The 25,642-nt window shown below is 42.0% G+C and overlaps 1 protein-coding gene across 4 annotated transcripts in view; it reads left to right on the top strand.

Annotated features, from left to right (window-relative positions):
- The window catches only part of kif16ba (kinesin family member 16Ba), a 154,643-nt gene that overhangs the window by 37,671 nt on the left and 91,330 nt on the right, over positions 1-25,642 (top strand). For all 4 annotated transcript variants that reach the window (XM_078230379.1, XM_078230378.1, XM_078230381.1 and 1 more), the window contains exons 7-12: positions 1,871-2,013; positions 4,854-5,022; positions 5,169-5,300; positions 10,603-10,778; positions 14,458-14,523; positions 15,660-15,719. In XM_078230379.1, coding sequence (XP_078086505.1) covers positions 1,871-2,013; positions 4,854-5,022; positions 5,169-5,300; positions 10,603-10,778; positions 14,458-14,523; positions 15,660-15,719 — 746 coding nt within the window. The remainder of the gene's footprint in view (positions 1-1,870; positions 2,014-4,853; positions 5,023-5,168; positions 5,301-10,602; positions 10,779-14,457; positions 14,524-15,659; positions 15,720-25,642) is intronic.

Below are 25,642 nucleotides of genomic sequence, written 5' to 3'. Positions count from 1 at the left end.
GATGAGGTTAAACCAAGGCGTTACCTGATGCAGTTTTTCAAAGCCATCTCAGCCTTTGGGCTAAGATGAAGCATCGTCAGATCAAGTCCAGGACAGGGTGCAATGTCTCACCTTGTCAGCTTGGATCTTATTTGACCCTCTCGTGGGGACCAAGAATTGGATTCAATTTGAATTTGTATTTTTGGATGGAATAAAAAAATTTTTTAAAAAGGAGTTTAGCTTCAACCTCAAAACCTAATGCATTGTGGATTATAGGGTATAAAACTCCAGTTCTTATAAAATATTTGCCTTGTGTCGAGCAACTCTATGGAAATATATTCCAGTATTTTAATTAGAAATAGTTCGATAGTGAGGAACTGAGTGTTACTGCTGGTATAGGCAGCCCTAGAGGAGACACTGATTAATTGGCCGTTGTAGTTCAGATGGATGAGGTTTAAATTGTCACTCAAATATATTCATCATCAAATAAATGGAGAGAAGCTGTTTCCACTGGCAGGAGAGTCGATGTTTAGGGTAATTGGAAACGATGAGGAAACTTCGATGTAGAAAGCTGTTGTGATCTGAAATGCACTGCCTGAAAGGGTGGCAGGAGGAGGTTCAATAGTAACTTCCAAAGATGTGGAGATGCCGGCGTTGGACTGGGTTGGGCACAGTAAGAAGTCTCACAACGCCAGGTTAAAGTCCAACAGGTTTATTTGGAACGAGCTTTCGGAGTGTTACTCCTTCCTCAGGTGACCTCACCTGAGGTCACTCACTGGATGAAGGAGCAGCCCTCCAAGAGCTCGTGATTCCATAAGACATAGGAGCAGAATTAGGCCACTCGGCCCATCGAGTCTGCTCCACCATTCAGTCACGGCTGATTTTTTTTCTCATCCCCATTCTCCTGCCTTTTCCCCATAACCCCTGATTCCCTTATTAATCAAGAACCTATCTATTTCTGTCTTAAAGACACTCAATGACCTGGCCTCCACAGCCTTCTGCGGCAAAGAGTTCCACAGATTTACCACTCTCTGGCTGAAGAAATTCCTCCTCATCTCTGTTTTAACGGATCGTCCCTTTAGCCTGAGGTTGTGTCCTCTGGTTCTAGTTTTTCCTACTAGTGGAAACACCCTCTCCACATCCACTCTATCCAGGCCTCGCAGTATCCTGTAAGTTTCAATAAAATCCCCTCTCATCCTTCTAAACTCCAAATACAGACCCAGAGTCCTCAACCGTTCCTCATACGACAAATAAACCTGTTGGACTTTAACCTGGTGTTGTGAACTTTCAAAGAAGAATCGGGTATATCCTTGAAAAGGAAAGATTTACAGGGCTATGGGTAAAGAACAGGGTAGTGGAACTAACCAGGTGGGTCTTTCAAAATACTGACACTGCTGGAATGGACCTAATAGCTGCCAGCATTGTAAGCTATGATTCTCAATACATTTGGCCTGCCTATTCTGTACAAGGAGCTCAATTGGTAACATTAGGGGAGGCAATGGCCTAGTGGTATTATCGCCAGACTATTAATCCAGAAACTCAGCCAATGTTCTGGGACCTGGGTTCGAATCCCGCCATGGCAGATGACCATGAAACCATTGTCGATTGTCAGAAAAATCCACCTGGTTCACTAATGTCCTTTTGGGAAGGAAATCTGCCATCCTTACCTGGTCTGGCCTACATGTAACTCCAGAATCACAGCAATGTAGTTGACTCTCAACTGCCCTCTGGACAAGGGCAACTAGATGGGTGATAAATGCTGGTCAGCCAGCGATGCCCATGTCCCACAAATGAATAAAAATACAAGAGAACTGGGTATATTACCATTTGGCTTGTAAAATAAATGTGGCATGAGGGAAGATTCTTAAGCATCCCTTTCTTATGCATTTAGATTTATCAAAGCACTTGGTGCAGAATTACAGTGATGTGGAAGAACTCATGGAAGCTGGAAACATCAATAGAACCACGGCTGCCACGGGGATGAATGATGTCAGCAGTCGTTCCCATGCCATTTTCACCATCAACTTCACTCAAGTGAGTAGCCTGAAAACAGCCTTGATGGGTTCAGTTTTATCAAGTATCTTGTCAGCCTGAAGGAATAACTGTCAGCCATTACTCCTGAGACACTAACAAGAGCTAAGTACTGTAGATTTCATTAATGAAGTTGGAAGGGAAAAGCATTTCAATCGTGCTCTGTAGTAATTAGTATTGCACATGTGACAGTTACTGGAATTGCCTTGAGGGCAAAGTGTAATCTGAACTCGTTCAGTTGCTCACTCTATATTTTGGTGAAGGGTAACTTTCAGCAAAATTTAATTGTGATGGCCATTGTTAAGTTATGAGGCTGCACTTCAAAACAGTCTTCAGTCTTTTCAGTTTGAGGCAATCTTTTAGATCTTATTAAATCTATTGTTTTAATCTTAAATCCTCCAGTGCCATTTAAAACTGTAAAAGTTGCACTTAAGAATTTTTGAAGTTGTCATGAAGGGATGCATTTATTTTTTCCCCGTGTTTGAAAATAAAGAGTACGAGACCCAAGAGCTGTTATTGGACACTGACCCATTCTATCATACTTTACACTGATTTTAAAAAGTGGCCTGTGTGCATGACGAAACTGAGTTATGTTTGTGAGATGCCTTAGGACACTCTTCTACATTAGCACTGTATAAATACAAGTTAATGATATTCAATGAAATAACTGCCTATGCCTCTAAATAGAGCACATGTTTTAATAGAGCTTCTTAGTGAATGAAAGATATGCATTAATTACATATTGAGGGTTGCACAGTGCTGGGCACTGCTGCCTCGCTGGGCACTGCTGCCTCACAGCGCCAGGGACCCAGGTTCGATTCCCGGCTTGGGTCACTGTCTGTGTGGAGTCTGCACATTCTCCCCATGTCTGCGTGGGTTTCCTCCGGGTGTTCCGCTTTCCAACCACAGTCCGAAAGACGTGCTGGTTAGGGTGCATTGGTCATGCTAAATTCTCCCTGTGTACCCGAACAAGTAAGAAGTTTAACAACACCAGGTTAAAGTCCAACAGGTTTATTTGGTAGCAAATGCCACGAGCTTTCGGAGTGCTGCCCCTTCGTCAGGTGGAGTGGAGAAATGCTCACAAACAGTTTGACGAAGGAGCAGCGCTCCGAAAGCTAGTGGCATTTGCTACCAAATAAACCTGTTGGACTTTAACCTGGTGTTGTTAAGCTTCTTACTGTGTTTACCCCAGTCCAACGCCGGCATTTCCACATCATGACTACCTGAACAAGTGCCAGAGTGTGGTGACGAGAGGATTTTCACAGTAATTTCATTGCAGTGCTAATGTAAGCCCACTTGTGACACTAATAAATAAACTTTATTTTAATATAATTAAAAACTCTTCCTTGAAGATGCTCACAGGATGTTTAAAAGACAAAAAAGAATGCGACCCTGATTTGTTTCTCGCTAGTTTCAATTTTGTAGTTTGAATGAAGTGCTGAACGTTATTGTTGCGGCATCGGTCTTCTCTAACACTTCTTTTCACAGGCTAAAGGTGGTTCCTTCTAGAAACGAAAGTCTGCGATCTTGTGCATGCTTTGCCTGACTTTACACACTCCGATTAATAATTACATTTCAGATTGTGCCCATGATCTCTTGACTGCTTCAAGTGCCCTGCAGCAGACTGAATCCAGACTATAGATTTGTAGATTTATTTACAATTGGAATAAAACCATGGAACGGGGAGAGATTGCTAGACAATTGAAAATATAATACTTGCCCTATAAATTAAATCGGCACGCAAGGGAGTTTAAAAAAAGGAATTTTAGAATTACAACACATTGGTACTTGGGAATGTGCAACGAGGAAAAGCCTACTGAGGTCCATCCAGATAGATCCTAAGCACCAAAGCTATCAGAATCCCATAGTGCTTGCATACCTATATTTTTTCTTCATGTGTTTACTGGAATCTTTGGCGCAGTGAAAATCGGCACTCTTCACTTCTCTTGCCAGTTCCATTCCATGCATCTTTTCTGTGAAGTAGTTAAATCTTCGACGATGCATTCCAGCTTCCTCATATCTGAAAACATTAAGAGTATTCAAATGGTGGCGCAGTGGTTAGTACTGTTGCCTCACATCGCCAGGGACTCGGTTTCGATTCCTGGCTTGGGTCACTGTCTGTGTAGAGTTTGCACATTCTCCCTGTATCTGTGGGGGTTTCCTCCAGGTGTTCCAGTTTTCTCCCATATTCTGAAAGACGTGCTGGTCAGGTGCATTGACCTGAACAGGCGCCGGAGTGTGGCGACTAGGGGAGTTTCACAGTAACTACTTGCAGAGTTAATGTAAGCCTTACTTGTGACTAATAAATAAACTTTAACTTAAAGAGGCAGCTACATATAGCTCTTGGGGCGAACGGGATCAAAGGTTATGGGGGGAAAGTAGGATTAGGCTATTGAATTGGACGATCAGCCATGATCGTGATTAATGGTGGAGTAGGCTCAAAGGGCCGAATGGCCTCCTCCTGTTCCTATCTTTTACGTTTCTATGATGGCACTTCAACCATTTATCATTTATTTAGTATTCCGAACTAAACTCTTATACCCTGATTCATTTCCAAAAATAGTCAACTTGACCCTGGTCCTTGGGCATCTCGATCTCCATTGTGAAATGTGGGGGAGGGAAAATGGTTTTTATTTTCAATGCGTATCTGTTGCGTCTTCTTCACACTTGTGCTTTTGCTGTGATACAGTATTTACATGTTTATTTTAAAATTAAAAAGAAAATAGCCTAATTGTAAGTCTAAGCATAAATAATTGATCTCAAATGTTGCTTCTACAAGGTAACTATTTCCAGAAAAGAATCATTGCAATGTGTCCTGAGTTTCTTTCCAATTGAAATCCTAGGCCAAATTTGATGCTGAAATGCCTTGTGAAACTATTAGCAAGATCCACTTGGTTGATCTTGCAGGAAGTGAAAGAGCAGATGCTACAGGTGCCACTGGCGTAAGATTGAAAGAAGGAGGGAATATTAACAAGTCTTTAGTGACACTGGGGAATGTTATTTCTGCTTTGGGTAAGTTCTTTATTCAGTTTTTTTTCTTGAACCATTTATTATCATTGAAACAATTAATGTTTGTTAAAAACAGCTGACTGCCTTGGCTTTGCATTCCCATGAAGCTCTTCAAAAGTGATGAACCAAACTGCTTTTCATTTTCACAGCTGACTTGTCTCAGGACAAGTCAAATTCTCAAGCAAAGAAGAAACAAGTGTTTGTGCCTTACAGAGACTCCGTTTTGACCTGGTTATTGAAAGACAGCCTTGGTGGAAACTCAAAAACCATTATGATTGCCAGTAAGGTTTTAGGACTTTTTTTTTATTGTGCGTACAATTTCAAGTTCTGACATATTAATTTCTCGTTGCACCTATTAGCCACCCCAAATGATTATAAGTTGCATTACAGTGAATAATAAGACCAGTGTCAGTTGGTTTGTGAGTTCTGTCCATACCCATTTTGTTTGGCGTAGGCACCTCCCGAGAAGGATTCAGCTTGGTTTCAGACATTAACACATCGAGTTGTTTGTGTTTAAAAGTTTATTAATTAGTGTCACAAGTAGGCTTACATTAACACTGCAATGAAGTCACTGGGAAAACCCCTAGTTGCCACACTCGGGTGCCTGTTCGGGTACACTGAGGGAGAATTTAGCATGGTCAATGCAGCTAACCAGCACATCTTTCGGATTGTGGGAGGAAACAGGAGCACCCGGAGGAAACCCAACGCAGACACTGGGAGAACATGCAGACTCCACACAGACAGTGACCCAAGCCGGGAATTGAACCTGGGTCCCTGGCGCTGTGAGGCAGCAGTGCTAGCCACTGTGCCACCGTGTGAACCATCATTCTCTGGTAACGTGTCTAAACTAGAACAGGAGTAGTCTAGATATGATGCTTCTTTGTGGAGAATCAAAGAAACAGTGCTGCAGCTAAGGCTATTTTCTTTCTTGTAGGCATTGGAATCCTAAAAAGCATTTTGTATTTTGCAGCCCCCCCGCCTTTGGTTCCCTTATTGTGACATGATCAACAGCTTTGGTAAACAGCCAAGGACAAGCTAAGGCTAGTCTCTGAAATTCCCACCCAGTGAGCTTAGCATTCAACAACAATGTAATTCCCTTAACATTTTTGATTCTACTATCTTACCAGGTTGCATGTTCCAACAGTCCCTTTGAGTATGGCATTTTTAAAACATCGCCTTTCACGTTACAGCCTTCTGGTCTCAACATCGAATTCAACAACTTCAGATGATTAGCTCTACCTCACCTCGACCCCCTTTGTTTTCATTTTATTTAATTTTTAGCAGTTCTGTACCTTTTATTTCTTTATTGTCTTTCTTTATTTTTCTTTCCCCCCCACTCTTTCCCCCTATTTTATCCCTCTTTTGCTTCCCCTTTTTCTCAATTTTACCCCTCCCTCCCATTCCCCCCCCCCCCCCCCCCCCCTCATCTTCATCTATCACAGTTTACCCTCTGATTTCAGCTTCTCTGCCGTTTGGCCATTCACACCTTCTATTCTCTCTACGGGCTGCCATTAGCAGCCTTTCCCCGGGTTTTTGTGGCTATGACTCATCTTTCATTCCCTCCCCCTGCAGTATAAATATCTCCCACTTTCTGTGCCTTTTAGCTATGACCAAGGGTCATCTGGACTCGAACCGTCAGCTCTTTTCTCTCCTTGCAGATGCTGCCAGACCTGCTGAGATTTTCCAGCATTTTCTCTTTTCCTTTCACTAGTTTAAATCCCGTTTCTTGCTAGTTTGTCTAACCTTGAAATACATTCTTGGGTTCATCTTAGTTGTACCATTTTAATAACCTTTGTATGGTGCTTTTGACTGAAATCTGCCTTTTTGTTGACGTAAATCCACACCAATGACATTGCAAGTTGTATGAAGAATTCTGTTTTGTTTCAGGAATGTTTTGTGTAAAGTTGCTTTGAATATCTGATAAGCAACTGAATACTGAATCGTTTTCATTATTCATTTTGATGGCCATTTCACCAACAAATGTCCATTATGGAGAAACATTGAGTACACTTTGTTATGCAAACAGAGCAAAAAAACGTAGAAAAATATTCCAAAGCACTTCACAAAGGGAGAATATGGGCGGCACCGTGGTTGGCACTGCTGCCTCACAAGCACCAGGGATCCGGGTTTGATTCCTGGCTTGGGTCACGGTCTGTGCGGAGTTGCACGTTCTCCCCGTGTCTGCGTGGATTTCCTCCGGGTGACCTGGTTTCCTCCCACAGTCTGAAAGATGCGCTGGTTAGGTGCATTGACCCGAACAGGCGCCGGACTGTGGCGACTAGGGGAATTTCACAGTAACTTCATTGCAGTGTTAATGTAAGCCTTACTTGTGACTAATAAATAAACTACTTTGTATCAAGGAGTATGCTTTGTTTTAGATCCTCATGTCATTCCAGTTGTAGCTTTAGTTCTCTGAGGAGATAAAAGTTATGGACTGGGTAACAATAGATAGGGAAAATGTACTAAAAAGATTCTCATTATTGAAAGTTGGTAAGTCCAGATGGAATGCATCCTATGATGCCGAAAGAAGCAAAGGTATTAGTTGCACCCTTTTCAATCCCCATTTGTTACAGAATTAGTGCTGGAGGAATGGAAGGTTGCTTATTTTACATACCACTACTCAAAAAATGAGGGGGAAATAAATCCACTGAATAAGACCAATGGTGGGGAATTTACTTGCACCCATTATTAGGACAAAATTATCTTCCATTTGGAAAAGTATGGGTTACTCGAGGAGAGACTGTATGGATTTGTTGAAGAAAAATGTGTCCGACTAACATTGAATTGTTTGAGGTAACAGAAGATTGATCACATTGGTGCAGGAGATGAATATATGGACCTTTGAAAAGCATTGACAAAGTGCCCATTGGAGGCCATTTTAGAAGATGGAAGCCCATGGAGTTAAGGGGAAAGTGGCAGTATAGACTGAGTGGTTGCAGACAAGCCACAGTGGATGTGTGAGGATGGTGCAAGACAGATGAGGGTGGCATATCACGACAGCAGATGTTATGGCAGGAGTAGCTACAAGCAGCAGAAGCAGGCCATAAAGATCCAAAATTGATTCAGTGATAGGGGAAACAGTGTGGTGGGTGAATGTTTTTAAGACTAGGAGGTTTTTTTTGCAGTGGTGTTGCCAAAGGGTCTGTTTTATGTTCGTGACTCTGTAATTTTCATAAATGACCTAGACTCGGGTGTATAGAGCAACACTGTAAAGCTTGCAGATGATACGAAATTTAGCAAAGCAATGTTGAGGATCGTTATAGGTTTCAGGATGACATAAACAAGATGGTGAAATGGGCAGAAGCATGGCCGATGGATTATAATGTGGAAAAATGTGAAGTGATGTACTCGTGGGGGACTAATATGGAAAGACAGAATACTATAAATGGCATTATTTTGAGAAGTGTAGATGAGCCAAGGTTTCAGTACCCATACAAATCCTTCAAATTAGCAGGACAAGTTGACCAGGTAGGTAAAAAGGCATGCAAGTTACTTGGGTTTATAAATGGAAGACTTAAAGCAAAGAAATCTTGCTAGAATTTTATAGATTGCTGGATTGGCCTCACCTAGAGTATTGTAGACAATTCTGGACACCAGAAAAGATGTAAAACTCTTTTTTTAAAGAAAAAGTGAAGCTGTTGTTAACTGGATTGTTACCAAGGATGAGGAGGCCAGGTCATTGAGTGTCTTTAAGACAGAGATAGATAGGTTCTTGATCAAGGGTTACGGGGAGAAAAAGGCAAGAGAATGGGGATGAGAATCACATCAGCCATGATTGAATGGCAAAGCAGATTTGATGGGCTGAATGGCTTAATTCTACTCTTGTATGTTATGAGGGACTTCAGTTATGAGGGCATGTTGAAAAAGCCAAGACTGTTCTCCTAGGAATAGAGAAGAGATAACACAACTGAGGTTTTCAAGATGGAGTTCTCATCAAGATAGTAGGAGAATAAATATATAATGATTAGATCTTTTGCCAGAGAGGAACAGAGGAGAACTTTTTCCACTAAGATTTGATCGTATCTGGTCACTGCCTGAAAAAATGTGGCAGAGGCTGATTCTGTTGATAATTTTGAAAGTGAGTTGGGCAAGAACTTGGAGATGAGGAGTTTACAGATTATGGACAAAAAGCAGGGATATGTGACCAGCATAATGGCTTTTTCAAAGAGCTGCATGGGTATAATGGGCCAAATGGTCCCCCTGTGTTAGAGGTTTCCAGGAATTTTATAATAATAGAAAGCGAAATAGGTATTTGTTAAGAGTGAGTGAAATATTGTGCTTCCACTGATGGATCCTTTTCATATGCTCGGATTGCAGGCTCTGCTTTCAGTTAACTATCATCATTCTGGGTAGAGTGGAATTGAAAGTCCCTGCAGAGGAGGTCTTTGAAATCACTTGAATTAATGTGAATTTCCACTTTTATGCTGTTAGCCTCACTGTAAAAAGCCTTGGAAAATGTTGAGTCTTGTTGAATCAGGTGCAACTAAATTCTTAATACTGTACTAAATTTACTATGCACAACCTCTCTGATCCTGAAAAACTAAATGTACATTAGTGAAATATCAAATCCATATTTTTAAATAATTTTTCAAAGTTTAGCCTTTCAACTTCCACCTTGATCCAATATGCACGACCCAATTAATATTCACTGTCTGTAAAAATGGTTAAAAAGTAAAGGAAAATGTGTGACATTTTCAAATGTGAGAATTGTTCAATGCCTAGTTTTGTCATCATTACATTTGTGAAACTGATAGCAACTTGGGCGGCACGATGGCAAAATGGTTAGCACTGCTGCCTCTCGGCACCAGGGACCCGAGTTCAATTTTGGCCTCAGGTCACTGTCTGTGTAGAGTCTGCACATTCTCCCCGTATCTGCGTGGGTTTCCTCCGAGTGCTCCGGTTTCCTCCCACAGTCCAAAGATGTGCAGGTTAGGCCAATTGGCCATGCTAAATTGCCCCTTAGTGTCCTGGGATGCGTAGGTTAGGTGGATTGGCCATGCTAAATAGCCCCTTAGTGTCCTGGGATGCGTAGGTTAGGTGGATTGGCCATGCTAAATTGACCCTAGTGTCAGGGGGATTCGCAAGGTAAATATCTGGGGTTACGGGAATAGGGCCTGGATGGGATTGTGGTCGGTGCAGACTCAATGGGCTGAATGGCCTCCTTCTGCACTGTAGGGATTCTATGAAATGAGGGAATCTAGATGTTGGTGTCAGAGATACCCTGCTCCTCCAAAGGGTGCTTTCACAGAGCTCTCCAGGAGTTGCTTAGTCAGCATAATGGCATCATTGTCGCTGGATGCCTGGAGATCCCCTTGAGCTGAAGCCAGAAGCCAAGTCAGGAAAGGGCAGTTCCACAGCACAGAGGTCACCACCAGCCGCCTTCCAGGTCAGTGGCGAGCTCCGTCATTTTGCCACTGACCATGAGATTGTCTTTGTGTTACGTCAACCCACACTAATGATGCATCACTCCTTTGTAAGTCGTATGAAGAATTCTGCTTTGGTTCTCTTTCTTATGCAGAGATTCTTTGAATATTTGCTGGGCGATTGAGTACTTCATTATTTTTCTTTGTCGTTTTTCGATAGCCATTTCACCAGCAGATGTCAATTATGGAGAAACATTGAGTTCACTTCGCTATGCAAACAGAGCCAAAAATATCATTAACAAACCAACCATTAATGAAGATTCTAATGTCAAACTCATTCGTGAGCTACGTGCCGAAATAGCACGGCTGAAGGCTTTACTTGCTCAGGGGAATCAGGTTAGTTTTTAACTTTCGATGTATTGATAATTTGTTTTTGTGGGGGTATAAGGAGGCCCCGGTTACCAATTTTAATTGCCCTATTACATTCTGGTAACCTCGAGTTGGAATAACGAATGGCTAAATCATTTATCCTCATTGAGCTTGGTTTATAGAAGTTGCTGTTTTCCTGTGTGAAATGTTGCAGGGATCATAGAAATCATAGAATAGAATCATAGAAACCCTACAGTGCAGAAGGAGGCCATTCGGCCCATCGAGTCTGCACCGACCACAATCCCACCCAGGCCCTACCCCCACATATTTTACCCACTAAGCCCCCTAACCTACACATACCAGGATTCTAAGGGGCAATTTAAAAAAAAAAAAATTTTTTTTTTTAACCTGGCCAATCAACCTAACCCGCACATCTTTGGACTGTGGGAGGAAACCGGAGCACCCGGAGGAAACCCACGCAGACACGAGGAGAATGTGCAAACTCCACACAGACAGTGACCCGAGCCGGGAATCGAACTCGGGACCCTGGAGCTGTGAAGCAGCAGTGCTACCACTGCGCTACCGTGCCGCCCCAATGGGGGTGCATTAATGACCCATCCACAAAAAAAAATTAATGGCACTAACTTTAGCTTTGAAGAATTATAAACCTAATTAAGATAATTTCATTTGGATGTAATCCACTCTGGATCAAGATTAATAATTTGACTTGGATGCAAGGGCTTCAGTTTTTTTCTTTCACCTCCAGGTGGCAGCCAAGGCTTTCTTGTACAGCTTTAGCTGAACTTGTGGGTGAAATTTGGAACCGTGGTGTGTTCGGAACATAACTGCAGATGCCAGCACTCAATGTCCAGTCAAGTGTAACAAATCTGGTGTCAACCTGTACCTAATCCACCTCATTTTCAATGCGCTAAAAATTCACTGCTTTCGAGCAACTCCTGGCTTGGTCTTTTTAAAAATAAAAAATCTTGTATTGATTGAATGGTTGAGGTGAATTAGTCCTGTGGAGAGAAATTAAAGTTTCTCATTTTAAGCAATTTTTTAGTTCAGAGCTTTTATTAAAATGCATATCATATAATATCCCCGGGCTAATAATTTTGGTTTAATGCATTCTGAATGATCCAAAGTATCTCGTTAATCTTACTGGACTTCCGATGGAAAGAGTAAAGAAGCTATATTTTTGGCTACAGGAGATGATTGGTGTGGTAACACTCCTAATACGTGAGCATAGGAAACAGAAGCAGTAGGCAATTCGGCCACTCGAGCCTTCTCCATGTTCAGAGAATCACTACAGTGCAGAAGGAGACCATTTGGCCCATCGAGCCTGCACCGACAATCCCACCCACACCCCATCCCCGCAACCCCACACATCCACCCCGCCAATCCCCCTAACCTACGCATCCCGGGACACTAAAGGGCAATTTAGCATGGCCAATCAACCTAACCTGCACATCTTTGCACTGTGGGAGGAAACAGGAGTACCCAAAGGAAACCCATGCAGACATGGGGAGAATGTGCAAACTCCACACAGACAGTGACCCAAGCCAGGAATCGAACCCAGGTTCCTGGTGCTGTGAGGCAGCAGTGCTAACCACTATGCTGTTCAACCAAGATCGTGGCCATTTTCCCACACTATATCCATATCCTTTAATATCTAAAAATGTGGGAAATGTGTCGCTCTGTCTTGAATATAATCAATGACTGAGCTGCCACAGCCCTCTAGGGTAGAGAATTTCAAAGATTCGTCAACCTCTGACTGAAGAAATTCCTCCTCCTCTCAGTCCTAAGTGGTCTACTTCTTATTCTGTGTCCCCTGGTTCTAGACCCTACCCACGAACCCCAGCCAGGGGGAACATCCTTCCTGCATCTACCCTCTCGAGCCCTGTAAAGAATGTTTCAATGAGACCACTTCTTTCTTCTAAACTCTATAGAGTATAAGCCCTGTCTCCTGAATCTCTCCTTGTAGAGCAACCATTGTATTGTATTTGTATAGTGCTTTAAATCACTAGCCAGATCTAGTGATGGATTGCTAAACCAGCTGTGTCTCATATGCATGCAAATCTGCAGCCCTTCATGAAATGAATATAAAAATCATACCAACCAGATTGATTAGGATAGGAGAAAGTTGAGGTTTTACTGAGCACTAGGACTTCAAAGACACATGTGAGGAAGTGGTTAAGCAGCCGAATGGCCACAGAAGCACCGTGACGGACTGAGGGTGAATGGTTATGCAGTGGGGATTTGGAAAGTGCAGCTGTAAGCGATTTGGGGAGATTACTTTTCTAAACTGAAGTGGGGTTTGATGGTGGTGAGGGAGGCAAAGTAGTGGTCAGAGCTGGCCGTGTCAGTGATGGAGCATGGGAGTAGAAAGGTCACTGATAGATGATAAGATCACTATCTGTGGCTGGATAGTTAATATGGAAAGAGGAAAAGAGGTCAGTGAATGCAGAGGAGAGGAGATGAACATACTGGAGGAAAATATGGCGAGGGCCAAAGGTAGTTTGTAGGTGGGAATGGAAAGGAAATTGGCAGCATTAGAACCCTCCAACCCACTGAGCATGTGAGGATGTTCATTGAGAAGCTTGTTGAAAAGGGAGGCTGGAATTGTTGCTTGAGGCAGTGATGAGTACCCTGATGGAACCTTTGGAAATTGCAGAGAGAGGTACGGATGGCAGTAGTACATTTATTCAAGGGGACAGTCAAACCGAATGACATCAGCAAAGTAGGAAGAGCGAGAAGTGATCAGCAGCAATTCCTTGTGTGAAAGGTTTTTGGAGTCCTTTTTAAAAGTAACTGAGACAAACCATTGCTCAAGGTGAGGCAGACACTTTTTGATAACAGTTGGCCATCCAGCATTTTCAGATGATTAGGTTGGGCCATCAGATTTTATTTTGTGTTTATGTTCTGCCCCTGGTGGCCTTTTACATCTGTTTGGCATATCAGATGGTTATCTGGTTCCAAAATCAATCAAAATTATAAAAATCTGCCAGGCATCTGCAGGACTATCAAGGATACGAGAGAATTTCAAATGCACTTGGCTCGGGTGAAAAAATTAGCCGTGCAAGATGGCATCCTCTAGATATTTGAATGTTTCCACACGGTCTTCTCTATTGCTTGTCCCAAAGACAGCATTATCCACTTGCTTACAGAAGTCCGTAAAATCTTTTTCTTGATAACATGGGGTGGCACAGTGGTTAGCACTGCTGCCTCACAGCGCCAGGGACCTGGGTTCAATTCTGGCCTCGGGTAACTGCGTGGGTTTCCTCCGGGTGCTGCAGTTTACTCCTACACTCCAAAGATGTGCAGGCTAGGTGCATTTGCCATGGTAAATTATCCATTAGTGTCAGGGGGATTAGCAGGGTAAATATGTGGGGTTACGGGAATAGGGCCTGGGTGGGATTGTGGTCGGTGCAGACTCAATGAACCAAATGGCTGCCTCCTGCATTCTGTTGAGATTCTGTGATTTCTATGATAAAAATTATAATGCTAAAGCTTGTACTGTTCGAGATATGATTGAGTGGCTTTTGGCATGAAAGTTGTGTGTGAATATTTGCAGCAGTAAGGATGCAGATGTGGGTTGTGCGTATGGTGCTGAGAACTCTCCAATGCAGGCTATAGGTTTCTCTACCATGCTGTCTAATTTCATAAGACACGTGTTTACCCTCAACCAAATATATTTTCCTTTCAGATTGCGTTCTTGGATTCTCCGACTGCTTTAAGTATGGAGGAGAAGCTTCAACAAAATGAAGCTAGAGTAAGTACCATTATGTTGCACATATTCCTTTTGATATAAAAAAAAGTCACTTTTTAAGTTAACTCACCAATTACATAATTTACATTGAATTTACATCAGAGACACAGGACATTTGGTCCACCTGTATAAAATTTAGCTGATCTCCCATGGCGTTTAAACAGGAGATGAGACGAAGGGCAGAATTTTACCGGGACGTCCGCCCGAGGCCAATGGAGAATGCCCTTCTCCGAGCCTCGCCCGCCCCTGGACTCGGGGCAGGCGTGCCGGTAAAATTCCGGCCCAAGTGTGATGCATATTTGAAGCGGGATTAGAGGATGAGGGATAATTTGGCCAGAGGTGTAAATATAATTGAGTCTCCATTTTAAATGTATGCATTTTTATATTGTACCTTGATTTTATATTTTTCATCACTTCACCTAATGAAAGTCACAAATAACACCGTCTGTGAATATGATCCAGTGTCCCTTTCCAATAGAATACATGACAAAAGCTACAATAGGTCTCTCTCTCGCTCTCTCGTTTGATCTTTTTCTCTCCCTTCCTCTCATGCGCCCACCCTCTCGTGCGTCTCGCTCCAAGCTCTTATGCAAACACTTTTCAAAAGTGAGCCAACATAAACCTTACATTTTGAAATTTGATGTGTAGTTTACCTTGTGATAATGGAACCTGAAAAAAATATAATTTAGAAACTGCGAAATAAGTAATGTTTTGTTTGGCAAGGTACATGCTGGGAAATGTACATTGTATGTAAAAAGCAAATTACTGCGGATGCTGGAATCTGAAACCAAAAGAGAAAATGCTGGAAAATCTCAGCGGGTCTGGCAGCATCTGTAAGGAGAGAAAAACAAAGCTGACGTTTCGAGTCCAGATGACAAAGGGAATATTCCCCTGAATCTTTTACGCTTGTCGCAAGGTTTTGTTTTTAAAAAACGCAATTTTTAGCACTGATTTCCGGTTACTTGGCTTAGCTACTTAACGTGGACTGAAATACTGCATTGGGATATATTCTAATAGCTGTTTTGCAAAGAGATCCAGGTGAAACCTATTTCTTGCTAACTGTTCCGCTTCGGTGGGAAGTAGATTTTTGGTGCAGGGCTTTATTTGCGTCTGAAATGCTTCTTTTTGTTTCCTGATAGGTCGAGGAACTGACCAAAGAGTGGACAAACAAATGGAACGAAACGCAAAATATCCTTAAAGTAAGTCTGCCATGAAGTATTTAGCTTTTTGCCAGTGGCAAGTACTTAATCAGGTAATTGCCTGAATAATATTCATACCTTTAATGATGATGTATCTGGCATGATTAAAATTTACATCTGATCAATCATTCGTATTTAAAAACATACTTGAGCAATTTTGATATTTTGCTGTGAATTTAAGGCATTTCCTGACAATGGTTGGAACTAAATCTGAATTCAATCTAGCACTTGGCTGAAACCCTTGTTTAACACATGTCACGTAGGGCAGAATCTAACTGGGGGCTCGACATCTGACATCAAAACTGGCGGCACACACACCAACTTGATCTCTGGGAACCCCGAGGGAATTAAATCCCTAATGGACAGCTGCCTTGCTGCAGGGGAATCTGGCTGCATGAAGGGCATTTAATTACAGGACGCTCCCACGAGCATAGAAATCCTATCCCTCCAGGAGCTATTGGCCAGTCAAGACCGGCAGCACTTCATTACCAGCCGCACCAGTCTTTTACTAAGGTTCATCATGGGATCCTTGAGGAAAGGTAAGTGATGATGGGATGGGGGTCATTGGAAGGGCATCACCGGGTCGAAGGGAAAGGCAGGGGATGACTCTCAGACCTTTCTGATACCGGATTCCCAAACAAGCAGATTGCCTTTTTAAAAAAGGACTACCTCCAATAAGCAGGTTTGTTTGACCATTACCTCACATGGCGAATTCCTCCCCTACCCCGGTGGGTACTAGTTGCCCACTTAAGGGCCTCAGTTGGCGTATTAAGGCCACCCATAAGCCTTCCTATCCTGGATATAAACTGGTGGAGGCAGTGGGGTCCTCAGTGTACCCTCCCACCTGGCCAAATAGCCGCACTCCTGCCTTGGAACTGACCTCTGGAATGCATTAAATCCTGCGCCTGTTCAGCTTATTGTTCCAGTTTTATACCTACATTTAAGTAATAGTTACGTTTATTGCATCAAGCCGCCATGAATAAAATTTTCTTTTAAAATGCTGTCTTTGCAATAATTTGGCAGAACTGCATTGTGAAACAAATTTCCAGTAGAATGTGGAGGTTGCAACTGCTTGACTGATGAGCTGATTTTGTTTGAGTAACCAGAGGTTGGAGGGAATAACTTAAATGTCTTACGAGAAATGAATTTGTTTTGGTCATGACTCTCTGGGGCAGGGAGGGTGGGGTTCTGGACCATCCGCATTTAGTACACGAACACACCAGGTTAGTTATAAAAATAAAAAATGCTGGAAATTCTCAGCAGGGCCTGGCAGCGCCTGTGGAAAGAAGCAGAGTTAACATTTCAGGTCTCTGACTTCTCATCAGAACTGGAAAAAGTTAGAAATGTACAAGATTTTGAGCACTTGAAAGGTGGGCGGCGAGTGTGGGAAGGTTGAGTTGAAGATGTGAAGTAGCACAAAAGTGAGGTTCTGTGATGGGGTTAAGTCAAAGAGGTTGTTAGTTAGTTACCTACCTGTTAAATTTGATCATAGAATCCCTACAGCGCAGAAGGAGGCCATTCGGCCCATCAAGCCTGTACTGACAACAATCCCCATAACCCCACATATTTACCCTGCTAGTCCCTGTGATGCTAAGGGGTAATTTACCATGACCAATCCACCTAACCTGCACATCTTTGGAGTGTGAGAGGAAACTGGAGCACCCGGAAGAAACCCACACAGACACGGGGAAAACGTGCAAACTCCAACAGACAGTCACCGAGGCCTGAATTGAACCCGGGTTCCTGGCACTGTGAGGCAGCAGTGCTAACCACTGCGCCACCGTGCTGCTGGCAACAGTGCATTAACCTGTTCAGCTTCTGTCTTTTTGTCTGGACCTGCTAGATTTCCTTCCCTAAAGGACATTAGTGAAACGAATGGTTTTTACAGCAATCCACAATGGTTTTATGACTATCATGATTTTTTTCACCATCTGCCATGGTGAGATTTGAACCCGGGTCCCTGATCATTATTCTGGGTTTCTGGATTACTCGTCCAGTGACAATGCCACTATGACACCTCCTTCCCACTAGATGAGTATTTCCTTGTCGTACGAAATATGTTGACGAATCCAAGGCATTTGTCCCAAGTAAAAGTGAAGGAATATCTTGTTTTTATAGCCTTAATTGAACATCTTTTTGAGATATTCTATAACCCTCAGTAAATAATGTCACTTCTAGTCAGTACTTGGATTGCAGATTTATTCAAAATATATTTGTTGTAATCTGTATTGAAGGGTATGCGTCAGTTGAACGAAGCAGGCAAATGTTAAATTTAGTTGGTGTTTTTAGCTTATTTGTATAAGATCTTTCAAAACATTCAGCATCAATATTACTCAACTACAGGCTTTCACCAATTATTCTGTGCCGTAAGTTGTTGAAGATCAATAAAATGGTTATTTTCTTTTAATTCTTGGGATCTGGGTGTCGCTGGCTAGGCCAGTCTCCAGGCCAATCCTCTTTGCCCTTGAGAAGATGGTTGTGAGCCCGCCACCTTGAACCACTGCAGTCCATATGATGTAGACCACTGCCACAGTGATGTAAGAGTTTTGACCCAGTGACAGTGAAAGAATAATTAAAAACATTTAATATGTCGTGATCGCCACACCTGTTTAAAAGGAGCTCTGAGATCATAAATTGTTGCTGCTAAAGTTGAAAGCTCAGTTTTATAAATCACATTACATCATGATTTTTCTTAGCCGTCCCTTGTTTATTACAGCCATTACATTAAACTTAATTCAATCTCCAGGTATCCATTGGATGTTTGACAGTCACCCTTGCATACAAAAGACAGTATCCAAGATGTTATCTGGATGTCAGTCAGTGTATCACAAGCAAATATTGATGTGTTGTCACAATATAGTTGAAGAATAGTAGTAGAGGCGGGTACAATTTTGTCTTTTAAAAAGCATTTAGACAGTTACATGGGTAAGATGAGTATAGAGGGATATGGGCCAAATGCGGGCAATTGGGACTAGCTTAGTGGTTTTAAAAAAAAAGGATGGCATGGACAAGTTGGGCTGAAGGGCCTGTTTCCTTGCTGTAAACCTCTGACTAATAGCTTGGCCTACCAAATTTACAATGCACTAGTATCACTGCACCAAATCTCTTTGTATCCTCAACTGTCCTACCACCTTAGCTTTGTCTTTCCACCTTGACTTTTCATAGGTAGGATCTATTGAATCGCCACCTTGGGTGGTGATCTTCGGCCATACAACCCACCCATCCTGCCCGTCATAATCTTCCTGTAACACAGTCTTACTACACCAAGTGGAGTTCTTATAAGTGCAGTAGTGTTGGATGGTCCTCTCTTTGCTCCAAACTGAATTCCAATTACCTTGGCCATCCACCTGAGAAGGTCAATGGGACCTCAGTTTAATGTCTCATCCATAGAATGATGCCTGCAAGAGTAGAGCTTCCCTGTAGCACTGCACAGATTATCAGCCTAGGTCATGTGCTCAGGTCTCTCGAATTGGGTGTGAATTCATTATCTTCTCACTCACGTGGGCTATTACTGAGCCAAGAAGGATATACTTGGAAAAAACGTCACAATGCAATTTACAATATCTCAGTTATGTACTGTATCATTAACTGAAATGGTAATTACTTGTATAGAGAAAATTGGAATGCTAATAACTCATTGTTTAATCAATGAGTGTAAATGAAGTATCCTTCACAGATTAATAGAAATGATGGCATTAGCCATAAAATGTTTAATTTTAAGTTGCACACTGTTCCTGATACTTTTCTTCAAGCATTCATTTAATAACCTGCTTAATTATGCATTTTTGATTAGCATATAGTGTGTGGGTGCCGGAAATCTGAAATAAAAACAAAATTGCTGGAAACACCCAGCAGGCTAAGCAGCAGCTGTGGAAAGAGGAACAGAGTCAATGACTGTTATTTTACGACCTCGCTAGGGCGAAGCTCGTAAAATCCCACCCAAGGCCAATGGAGAATTCCGTTCCCCGATTCCGGGGCAGACGAGACGATAAAATTCCTGCAAATCTTTCAGGTCGAGATGACCTTTTATCAGAATTTCTAAAAGGCCATTCGCGTATTGATGGATTTGCATTTTGGATGTGATACCAAACTAAGACTCCATCTGCGCTTTCAGGTGAATGTAAAAGATCCCATAGCTCTACTGAGGAAGAGCCGGGGAGCTCTCCATGGTATTTTGGCCAATGTTTACCATCCAACCAAAATCAGTAAATTGTTATCCAATTCTGTTTGTGGGAGTTTGCTGCGTGCAGATTGGCTGCCGCGTTCCATACATTATAATAGTACGATTGTATGAAATGTGAAGACGTTATGTTAAACTTGTATAGAGCCTTGATACACAGTCTTACTGCACAAAGTGGAGTTCCTTATTACTGCATTACTGTTGAATGCTCCCCACTTTGCTTCAAACTGAATCTCAGTAACTTTACCATCCACCTGAGAGGGTAAATGGGACTGCTGGTCTTTATATTACATAATGGATATGGAGGCACTGGAGAACATGCAAAAACATGCTCAAGGAATGATACCAGAATTGAATGTAATACCTATCGAGAAAGGATGGACATTCTTGAGTTGCTTATTTCTAGAAAAGGTTGCGAGGTGACCTAATGTGGGGAATGTTCCACATGTGAGGAAGAACAAAACTAGAGGCATCAATAAATTCAGGAAATCGCCAGGGGAAAGCTTGCTTACTCAGAGTGGCTAGAATGTGGAACTTGTACCACAGGGAGTAAGTAGTTGAAGCAAATACTTGCCTGGTTTAACTAGCGCTGCTGATATCAATAAATGTTGGCGGAATATGGGTGATGCTGATACATCTAAAGCTGAAATTTTGAAAGGTAGCTTTAAACGCAGATAGGGGAAGGGGAAGGATGGGTGAAGGCATGAGTGGAGTGTAAAATATCAGCACGGACAGGTTGGGCTGAATGGCCTGTTTTATGTGCTCTATATTCTGTGTAATTAGGACTTTGGAAAATCCTTAAGTTTACGTACAGAAATGAACAATTTTATTTGCATTTCTGCAGGTCAAATGTAGACTCCAGTTGAAGGGATGTTGTTAAGATGGTGGATCATGGACGCAGTCATGGGGAAGTCTTTCAGTGTGGGCAAAGCAGGGGATTTAGCCAGAGCATTCCCAAGGGCAAGGGACTAGTGGCTAGAAAACTTGCCATTATTGAGGAAGCAGAGATAATGAGAGAGAGGCCCTGCTTGCACCTCTGGTTGATGGCAAAGATCCCTTGCACTGTTTTGAAAAAGAGCAGGGGAGTTTCCCTGGTGTCTGAGCTAATATTTACCCCTCGATCGACATCACAAAAAACGGACTATCTGGTCATTATCACATTGCTGTTTGTGGGAGTTTGCTGCATGCAAATTGACTCCTGTGTTTCCTACATTGCAACAGAGACTACACTTCTAAAGTAGTTGTTTGTATGTAAAGCACTTTTGCACATCTGTTGAAAGTGCAAGTCTTTCTTCAAGGATTGTAAAACTACCCTTGTTGGTCCCTGTTCTTACATGGATGAATGCAGCTCCAAGAAGCTCGGCACCATTCAGGACAAAGAAGGCTGCTTGATTGACACCTTGTCCACAAACATTCACTCCCTTTATCACTGACATACAGTTTCAGCAGTGTGTACCATCTGAAAGAAGTACTGCAGGAACTCACTAAGGCTCCTTAGGCAACACCTTCCAAATCCACAACCGCTACCATCAGGAAGGACAAGGTCACCAAACGCAGGATCACCACTACCTGGAAGTTCCCCTCCAAGTCAATCGCCATCGTGACTTGGAAATATGTCGCCGTTCCTTCACTTATCACTGAGTCAAAATCCTGGAACTCCCTCCCCAACAACACAGTTGATGTATCTACACCACATGGACTGCAGCAGTTCAAGAAGGCAGCTCACTATCACCTACCTTCTCGATGGTAATTAGGGATGGACAGTAAATGCTGACCTAGCCATCAATGCCCACATCCCATGAATGAATTTTTAAAAATATAGCCATGTTTCCTATTGGGAATAATGTGTGCATAATAATTAAATGCTAAACCTGTCCTACTGATTCTTTACAAATGACTTTTTTTCAGATATAACCCACTGATTTTAAATTTGATTCCTCTGCACTCATGTAGACAGATCCACCTTGCCTCTTCCACAGATGATTCATTTGTAGCATAGTGTTTATGCTATGGTATTGGGCTAGTAATTCAGTGTGAATGGTCCAGTCCTTCTTTGTCACCCAGCCCATTTCCTCTTCCTTCCTGTTGAATCAGAAATTTGTCCAATTCTCTTCATACACAGTATGGAAAACATTCTTTCTCAGTTGATGCAGCATTATCTATTTGATAACAAAATTAAACAAATAATCTGAATTTATTCAGACTGCACCAGTATGCTCGTTTATGACGAGAATCTTATCTAATGGCTTGCGGAGGCAACTTTCGTGCCACTGATCTAATTGTGTAATGGGTTAATCCTCATGTAATCCTCTATGTGGGTGTCAATTATGTAGGTTAAAAGCCACCACCTCAATTTGTTTCTCGTTATGAATGCCCCCACCTCCCATAGCACTTCAGAGGCTGTTAATTACTGAAACGGATATACGTAGTAAACTTGATTCAATTCCTCGAGAAACATTTGACCTGATATGAGACAAGAGCAAAATGAGAAATAAAAATAAAATGCTAGAGATAGTTCTCAGGTCAAACAACATTTAGAATCATAGAATCCCTACAGTGCAGAAGAGGCCATTCGGCCCATCAAGCCTACACCAACAACAATTCCACCCAAGCCCTATACCCGTAACCCCACATATTTACCCTACTAATCCCTCTGACACTAAGAAGCAATTTAGCATGGCCAATCAACCTAACCCACACATCTTTGGACATGGGAGGAAACAGGAGCACCCGGAGGAAACCCACACAGACACGGAGAACGTGCAAACTCCACACAGTCACCCAAGCCGGGAATCGAACCTGGGTCCCTGGTGCTGTGAGGCAGCAGTGCTAACCACTGTGCCACCGTGCTGCCCCTTTTTTTGGAGCGAGAAATGCAGTTAGCATTTCAGGTTGGTGAACCATATTGGTTGGTGAACTGGGCGGCATGGTGGCACAGTGGTTAGTACTGCCGCCTTACAACGCCAGGGACCCGGGGTTCGATTCCCAGCTTGGGTCACTGTCTATGTGGAGTTTGCACATTCTCTCCGTGTCTGCGTGGGTTTCCTCCCACAGTCTGAAAGATGTGCTGGTGAGGTGCATTGACCCAAACAGGCACCGGAGTGTGACGACTCAGGGAATTTCACGGTAACTTAATTGTTAATGTAAGCCTTACTTGTGACTAATAAAACTTTATTCAGAAGTTTTGACCTGAAATGAAATCTAGTTAATGAAAGGAAACAAATGTTTAATTTTGCATAGGCCATTATGCAATATGCTGTACTTCAAAACATGCTGGTAACGAGATAATGTTACGTACCTGGCAACAACATGCCCTATAATTACTTTCTTGGATTACGTGGTGATTTAAGTATGCGGCCCCTTTAAACGTTTTTGCGGAGTCGAGAGTCCACGATAATTTAAAGGGCCGGCTTGTGTAAGGCCTCAGTGGGAATTTTCAGGTTGTTAGAGTGAAGCTTGCTGAACACCAAGTATTTAGAGATGTGCTGAAAATTTGCTATCCGTTTAGAAATGTTGCTATCCATTGATTCAAAGAAAATAATTTTTAATTTGGGTGTGGTTAAATACAATCTATTTGAATGAACCGAAAACACATTTGAGTTGAATATTTCCCATGGTTAAATAAATTGTGTAAAAATGTTCCAGGAAAGCACCATTTGAATTATTTTTTTTTATTGCTGCAATTAAATACTCACAAAATATATCAAGCCAGATTTATTAGGTTTCTAACTGTAATTTTCCTGTAATGCTTCAGGGGATGGCGTTTTATGGCCATGCCGCAGTGGGAAGGGCTGTGAAATTCCATCCAGTAACTTATTTTTACACACTTTTTAATAATGGATTTTAAGATGTTACAACCACTTTTTAAATCGACATACATTTCCAAAGTATTATTGATGCCTATGTGGTCTTCGAACCACACAGCTATTTACAGAAGTTCTTCAGTTCTGCTAATCTTAACTTCTAACAGGTTCTCTAATGGGTTCCCGTGATGAATGAGGGTGATATAGCCTAAAGCATTGGTAAAGGTAAAAAGCTTCTGATGAAAATGCGCTTTTCGAGGCCTTTGGGGTTGCATCGTTGATCTCATTTTCTTAATATACAGTGTTTTAAAAAAAATAATAATCCCACTTGTAAGGAGTAGCGAGGTACTGTAACCATATCTGAAAGCAATCCATTAACACACATGGGACATATCTTCAGTCATTGTAGGAATTAATCGGCACATCGTTAGTTTGTAAGATTTTTGCCCACTCTTATTGTGCAACATCTGTCAAAACTGGGCATTTTATCAAGGAAGCGGGCTTTTTTTTTCCTACAAGTAACACAAATGTAAGTCGGTGGTTTGAGTCTGCAGTTTGATTTCCAATTGAAGCTAGCATGACATGTTTCGGATCCAAAATCGAACTCTCAAGCTACAGATGATTAATTCTTTAGGAGTATGAGACCAATTAACACCTTTGTTTGATGCAGATTATCTGCTAGCAGTGTCGCTGTGATGAAGTAGAATTCACATTTGTTTTGACACTCACTAAGATAAGGAGAGCCTGTGTACATCAGTGTGTGATGTGCTTTTATTTTATCTATTTCACTCATATTCAGTTGTCTCATTTCATTTTCTGAATTTACATTGATACATTATTATGTGTGAATGTCTGTGTAAAGTACGATTGGAGGACTGATTACTGGTTGAATGCTGCAGATGTTCAGTGTTCAGAATACAATAGTGAATAAATGTCATTACCTTCAATCATCAAATGTGAGAAACTATATTTTGTGCTGAAAAAATTGGAGATGTGTCAAAGTTGCAACTCCTGGTTAGCTATTATAGGGCTGGACTTAACTGAAAGTTCTGGTTTTAAACTACTTAGCAGAATAATTGGTGTAAGCACCCTTGCCCTAATTAGATGACTGGTCATTAATATAAACTAAAATAATTCACAGGAACTCATTGACTGCAGCAAAATTTTGGAGTCATTCTCACTTCCCAGCTTTCTTTCCCCCTGCTTTTGGCCAGCTTTCTAGTCACTTTACTTCTTCGAAGTGCCACCTCTTCAAGGATTGCGGCTTCCCGCTTCTTGCGGTTAGGTGGATTGGCCATGCTAAATTGCCCCTTAGTGTCCCGGGATGTGCAGGTTAGAGGGATTAGCAGGGTAAATATGTGGGGTTTCGGGGATAGGGCCTGGGTGGGATTGTTGTCGGGGCAGACTCGATAGGCCGAATGGCCTACTTCTGCACTGTAGGGTTTGTATGATTCTCATCTTCTGGTCAATTCTGACTGGAACTGTTTTGAAGGAACTGTTCCTAAAGCGTTGGATGACCAGAGATTTGTAGTTATTACTTGGAAATTCTGCTTTTTTTTAAGGTTGAGCTGATAGTAAGTGTGACAAAGATAAAGCTGTTGAGTCTTGCAGGAGGAGAATCTTAGTGTCCAGTATCAATATTCTGTTAAAAATTTGTTTTTAATGTAAAAACAGTTACTTTAAAAGGGAGATTTATTTTTGCACCGACCGTAGGCAGACTCTGACTTGTCTGTCCTATCTGTAAATTGAACATTTCTCCAACTGTTATTGCTCATGCTTTTTTAATGAAATTCTGTCCACAGTAATCAAAGCGTAACTGCATGAAGACCTAATACACTTTCTAATTTTCAATTGGCGAATATTTTACCTTCCTTGAATATTGACTTGTGAAAACATAAAACTTTCAGACTTCATAAAAACTTGGGGCTTGGGAACAAGAG

The sequence above is a fragment of the Mustelus asterias genome, chromosome 15, assembly GCF_964213995.1.
Source record: "Mustelus asterias chromosome 15, sMusAst1.hap1.1, whole genome shotgun sequence".
Lineage (NCBI taxonomy): Eukaryota > Metazoa > Chordata > Chondrichthyes > Carcharhiniformes > Triakidae > Mustelus > Mustelus asterias.
This window is presented reverse-complemented; position numbering and strand designations above follow the sequence as displayed.